This window comes from Fonticula alba (genome assembly GCF_000388065.1).
Source record: "Fonticula alba strain ATCC 38817 unplaced genomic scaffold supercont2.5, whole genome shotgun sequence".
Lineage (NCBI taxonomy): Eukaryota > Rotosphaerida > Fonticulaceae > Fonticula > Fonticula alba.
In genome coordinates, this window is record NW_009242975.1 from 2,103,145 (window position 1) to 2,109,144 (window position 6,000).

Sequence of the window (6,000 nt, forward strand, 5' to 3'; positions counted from 1 at the left end):
CCCCTCCCCCCTCCCCCCTCAGGGACCTCATATGGGCCCGCACGCGGGGCAGGATCGCGCCTTACCTCCCCCCGCCCCCCCTGCTCGCAACCACCCTGCCCCGTCCTCCCAGACGGGGGAGAGACGCGCGGCCGAACTTCAAATTTAGCGGCCGTTGCGAGGGAGCATATCCCCCAACGGAGTGCGCCCCCCCCCCCCCCCCCCCCCCCCCCCCCCCCCCCCCCCCCCCCCCCCCCCCCCCCCCCCCCCCCCCCCCCCCCCCCCCCCCCCCCCCCCCCCCCCGAGGGGGGGGGGGGGCGCGGCCCCACATCAAAATTTGCGGCCCCTGGCGGGGGGCACATCCCCCCCCGGGGGGCCCCCCCCCCCCCCCCCCCCCCCTCCGCGCCCTGTCCCGCCGTGCCCCTTGGTCAATTGCCGCGCGCGCCGCCCAGGGGCGAGGTGGGAGTGTATTCACATGTCATCACGTGTTATCCGTAATGGTGCGCGGCCAGCCGCAGGCCCAACTCGAAGGCGGCCCGGGTCCCGGCATCCGGGAAGGCGTCCACGAAAACAGACCCAGTGCACCAAGGACAGGCCGGGTGCGGGGGTGAACCAGCGGCCCCGGGTCCAGCTTCAGCGAAGGCGGCCCCGGCTACCGCGCAGCCGTCCACCTCCTCGCAACCCAGGCGCTGATAGAGGGCATAAAGATCGGCCGGAGCGGCGGCAGTGGCGGCGGCGACGGCGGCGGCGGCGGGCCGGTGCTTGTCGCCAGCCAGGCGACTGCCATGGCAGCCTCCGACTGTCGAGCGCCCGCCGCCCAAGGCGACGCCACCACTGCCAGAGGGAGATGGCTCATCCGGGAGAGCTATCGAAAAGACCGAGCCCGGCAGGCCGGCCGCCGCCAGCCGACAGAGAGACTCACCAATCGAGCGGCCGTCGGCTGGGGCGGAGGACGTAACCCCGCGGGCTGGAGCCGGCGAAGAGTCGGCCGACGGATCGCTGTGATCGCTCTCCACCTCGCTTTCGATGTCCTCTTCGTCGGCATCATCGTCATGGTCATTGGACGTGGCGGCCGCCGGTCGGTGTGCATGGCAGCCACACTGGCCTCCCCCCGATGCCAGTCCATCGCCGTCGAAGTGCGTGCTCACGGTGGAGTCCAGGCACTGGTGGCTTTCCCCCTCTTGATGGGGCGAGGCGCCCTGGGGCCCGGGTGGCGGGGGCCCCTGAACCGAAGCAGCCCACGTGCAGCAGGCAGATGCACCGGCTGCTGCCGCGGCGCCCCCGGAGCCACTGCCGGGCGGGAAGAGATGGGACGGCGAGGCGGCGGCATCGATGTTGAAGGTATCCACCTGCGGGGGAAGCGACGATCCGGCGGGGGCCGAGTCGGTGACCAAGTGCGAAGCATTCTTACATGCGAGTGAGGAGGCGCCACCACAGGGGGGCGTCGCAACCTCGCCACCGTCGCCCGAGGAGGGCCGACTGCCCGGCATGTGGCCCGGGCGCCGCCGGGTCCGCGTCAGCACCCGGAAGTCCGATACTGAGGGTTCGGTCGCGCCGGCCGTGGCAGTTGCCGCGAAGCCTGGCCGGGGGTCTTTGCCACGCGCCGTGACGGCGACGGCCGCAGTGTCCGCCACCACGGGCGATCGAATGCTCCCATCGTCGTCGGCATCTTCGGTAGTGACAAAGGACCCGGCGCCGCCATCCCCCCGCCGGGGATGATGGAGCTGGCCAAACAGCGGCGTCGACATGCTCCGGTAGTCCCCGGGGGATCCGGCCGCGAAGGGCACGGCCTCATGGAGATCCAAGGAGCTGGTCGAGTTGAGCTGGTCGGTCCCGGTGCAGGGGCCGCCACCGGCGGAGCAGGTCCCTCCCCCGGGCAAGGCCGGCCAGGTGGGCCGCACGGGCTGATCCCATTCGGACCAGTCGAGGTCCGTGTCATCGAGGCGGACTTGCTCCGGGGGGGTGTCATACCGGCCGTAGTTGAAGTATTGTGAAAAGTAGTGCACGGTCTCCAGGAGCCCCTGGCGGAGGCCGAACTGCGGCGTCCAGCCGAGGAGATCATGGGCGCGCCTTCGTGACCGGGGGAGGAGGGTGGGGGGGGGGAGGGAGAAGACAGGATGATCCATCGGTGTGTGTGTGTGTGTGTGTGTGTGTGTGCGTGCGTGTGTGAGGGGTGTGAGCACTCGGGCATATGTGGGAGAGAGAGAGAGAGAGAAAGAGAGCACGAGGGAGAATCCATCGGGGTAGGCTCGATGCGTACTGGATATCTGGCCGCCGCTGCTTCGGGTCGTCCACCGGTGAGGGGAGATACACGACGCCGACATTATCGCGCAGATGGGGTGACCGGTCCATGTTCAACATGCTGACGGTCGAGAGGATGATTTTGGAAAAGTCCCCGATCTGGTACTCATCCGGATTGCCGATGTTGATGGGCGGCAAGGCGGGCAAGCCATCAGCCTCATGATCCGAAGGGGTGGCCATTAGGTCGATGAGCCCGGTGATCAGGTCGTGGATATATCTGCGGAGGGTGCGTAGATACGAGCGTGCGTGCGTGCGTGCGTGTATGTGTGAGAGAGAGAACGGGGCAAAAAGAGAGGGAGGGCATTGGTCACCGAGGTGGCGGGCAGCGGAGGGCCGATCGGGTGGACGTACTGGAAGGAGCGTGTCTGTGTCCCATCGCCGTAGACCGTCAGGGGCCGGCCGGAGAGAGCCTGCACGCAGAAGTTGCTGACCACACGGCCATCATCATGGGCCATGCGCGGGCCGTAGGTATTGAAAACCCGCGCCACACGGACATCAACCCCATGCTGCCGAGCATACGCATAGGCCAGGGTCTCGGAGATGCGCTTGCCCTCGTCGTAGCAAGCTCGCGGGCCAATCGGATTGACAGATCCGTGGTATGTCTCCGGCTGGGGGTGGACTTCGGGATCGCCGTAAACCTCTGTGGAAAAAGGGGATGCGCGGGTTTTGTCGGGGGTTCGTTTTTCCCCCGCCGGAAATCCGCCCAGGCACGTCAGTGGCCATGGAGCGCGGGCTGGCATTGCCAAGGGAGAGGCAGCGAGCGGCCGAGAGTGGGGCAAAGGAAGCGGAGGAGCCAATGGGGGCGGGTCCCTACGCACCACTGGTGGAGGCCAGGAGAAAGCGCGCGCCCGAGCGCTTGGCCACGCCGAGCATGTGCATGGTCCCCAGGACGGCGGTCTTGACCGTGCGGATGGCATTCCCCTGATAGTGTGGCGGAGAGGCCGGACAGGCCAAGTGGAAGACCAGATCGCACTTGCCCACCCCGCGCAGGGGTTTGGCCACATTGTGCCGGCGGACCGCGAAGTTCGGGTGCCCGCGCCAGTGTGCCAGATTCCGCCGGCGGCCGGTGGACAGATCGTCAATGCAAAGGACATGGTGCCCGGCCAGCAGGAGCCGGTCGATCAGGTGGCTGCCCACGAAGCCGGCACCGCCGGTGACCAAAATCCGCAGCGGGGTGCAGCCGAGCTGGCGCAGGTCCCGGACCTCCGGCAGGGGGGCCAGCGCGGGGGGGATGGCCCCGGCTTGGGGGCCCCGCCGGTGGAGAGGCACCCGTCCAGGACGCGGGGTCTCGGCCGGATCCACCCGCCGGGGCATGCTCCTCCAGAGGGGGGCCTGCTCGCGCAGGGCGCACTCCGGGCAGCGGCGGGTGCGCGTGGCGCCGGCCGATGTGTCGGGCTGCGCGGTCGACCGGCCGCACTCGCCAGTGCGGCAGTGCTGATCGCCGGTCGGGGAGCCGCTGTCAGGGGGCGCCGAGGCGTCGGGCGACAGGATCCGCCGGACCTGGTCTTCCTGGATGAAGGTCAGCAGGAGCCCGGAATCCGAGGAGGAGCAGTGGTGCTGCGGGGGGAGGTAGAGCCGACGCAGGCGCTCCAGCTCCACAACCAGTGGCGGCTCGCCTGGGGCCAGGGCCGCGCTGGAGACCACGCTCACCAGCGGCGCCGATGAGGGGAGGGGAGGAGTGCCGGCTGGTGGCCGGCCACTCGCGGGCGAGGACGGCTGAGCACTCATGTGCCAGTATTGCGCATCAGCCGCGGAGGGGGCGTCGGGTTGAGGGACTGGGTTATGGGGGGGGGGGGGGGGGGGGGGGCACGGGGAAGCGAGGGCCGGGTGCAGGGGGAGGTTTGTGCGTGTGTGCGTGCGAGGGCAATGTCGGACGAGAAGGGAGGGGAGGGGGGAGGTGTGGCTGGGATCCGGATCGGGGGATGGCGCGAGGCCGCGCGAAAAGGGGCGCAAGAGCCGCCACTCCTGCTACTGCCCGCCGATCTGTGGAGGCGCGCGTTTGGGCTGCACCCCCCGCGCGGCGTGTGTGGAGGGGGAAGGTGGCCTGGCATGCCACCCATTCTGTCGCCTGGGGAGTACACGACTGTGTAATGTCCCCCCCCCCCATCCTCGGTCGGGTCGGGGCTTTCGGAGACACCCCCCGCATTGGGACAGGGGGATTAATCCGTGCGCGGGGCGGGCGGTGATCGGCCAGGCAGGCGCCGGCAGCCTGGGGTCTTTTGCCCCCCCCCCCCCCCCCCCTCCGGGGGCCGACTGTCCGGGAGTTGCCAAGACGTCGGGGCATGCGTGGAGGGGGCATGTCCGTGTGCTGTCCTGGGCAGCCTGGGCAGCGGGCTGCACGCGGGGCGGCAGTCGCGCTGGCTGGGTCTGCCCGCTCTTGTTGATGCGCCGGATGCCCGGGGGTGGCGGGGCGTGTTGGGCGGCTTACAGGCGGGCCGATGACACACATCCCCCGGCCCCTCGCCCTGGCGGCGGGAGTCCAATGCTCGGGGGGTGTCCTTCTGGCGGGGTCCCGCAAGCCGACAGATACCAATGGATCGCGCGGGGCGTGTGTCCCCCGTTAGGACACATCCGGGTTGCGGGGCGCAAGCGTGCGCGCGCGCGCGCGGAGAAAAAATGGAGGGAAAAATACACCGGCTTACGGGCCTGCTCTTCGCACGGGGGCCAGGCCGCGGTGCAGTGGCGCGTTGGAACCCGTCCGAGGGCAGGCCAGGCCACAAGGGGGGGGCTGGGCAGGGGAGGTCGGGGTGATCGTGGGACCGGACGCAATCGACCCAGGCTAGACCCTGCCAGAGTCGGCGCGGCTCGGGAAACTGGTCCCCTTGGCCCTGGCATGCTGGCGCATCCCCCCCCCCCTGGTGGATCTCAGGAGAATGCGGCACTCGCCCTCCCTGCGCCCCGGGGGATTCGGGGGGGGGGGAGGGTGGAACGGGGGGGGGGGGGGGGGGGGGGGGGGGGGGGGCATGTCGGCTGGCGAAGATTGAACTATTCATTTTTCTTCGCGCGTTAGTGGGAGTTCTGCAGCGGCGCCGCCACGGAGAATGTCATTACGACAAGTGTGCTGTACTCCGGCTGAAGGGATCGCGTCCCACGTGTCAGTGCATTCGACCGTTGGCACATACACACGTGAGAGACATTGGGCGATATCAGGCGGTTTCCATTCGCCCATCCGCCTGTCTTGCTGTGCCTGGGGGATAACTAGCGGGTGGGAAGTGGCGACGAGAAGGTGCGGCTGCTGCCTGTGTGTGAATGTGCGCTTGCGTGATGGATTGCGTGGTGTGTGCATGGTTTCGGGCTCGTGTCCCCCGGCCCCCCCCCCCCCCCCTCCTCGCCCCCAGACGCCTGGCAGCACCCGGCTGAGGGGTGCCGTGGGGTGGTTTGCTATTTGTGTGGATCCCATCCGGCGGATGATGCAGCAGCCTGGGGGAATAGCAAGTGTCCTCCTGCCCCTTTCTCGCCCGCCTTTTGCCCATTCGCCTGTTGCCCTGCCTCCAGCCCTCCCTCCGGCCCCCCTCTCCGTGGTGATCCTCTCGTGCCCTGGCCGCCTTCCGTCGCCGGCTCGCATGACAACCGAGCGCCAGCACTCGGGATGGCGCCCGAATGGGCGTAGCGCCCACAGCGCGCCGACACCGGTGCCGGAGACATCGTACCAGATCTCGGCTCACATGCTCCGCCGGGATCTGGCTCACATGTGCGCGACCGGGCATCTCCCCCGCCCCC

The 6,000-nt window shown here is 69.6% G+C and overlaps 2 protein-coding genes across 2 annotated transcripts in view; one reads left to right on the forward strand and one right to left on the reverse strand.

Annotated features, from left to right (window-relative positions):
* Window positions 1–392: 392 nt before the first annotated feature.
* Window positions 393–4,058, reverse strand: H696_03627 (hypothetical protein). The gene is made up of 4 exons (XM_009497499.1): window positions 3,099–4,058; window positions 2,632–2,920; window positions 2,240–2,497; window positions 393–2,049 (listed from the first exon to the last, which is right to left on the reverse strand). Exons 1-4 carry the CDS (start codon window positions 4,006–4,008, stop codon window positions 468–470), a joined length of 3,039 nt encoding a protein of 1,012 aa, XP_009495774.1. The 5' UTR covers window positions 4,009–4,058; the 3' UTR covers window positions 393–467.
* Window positions 4,059–5,715: 1,657 nt separating this feature from the next.
* Window positions 5,716–6,000, forward strand: part of H696_03628 (hypothetical protein) — a 3,235-nt gene continuing 2,950 nt past the window's right edge. The window contains exon 1 of the mRNA XM_009497500.1: window positions 5,716–5,971. Coding sequence (XP_009495775.1) covers window positions 5,844–5,971 — 128 coding nt within the window. The 5' untranslated portion in view covers window positions 5,716–5,843. The remainder of the gene's footprint in view (window positions 5,972–6,000) is intronic.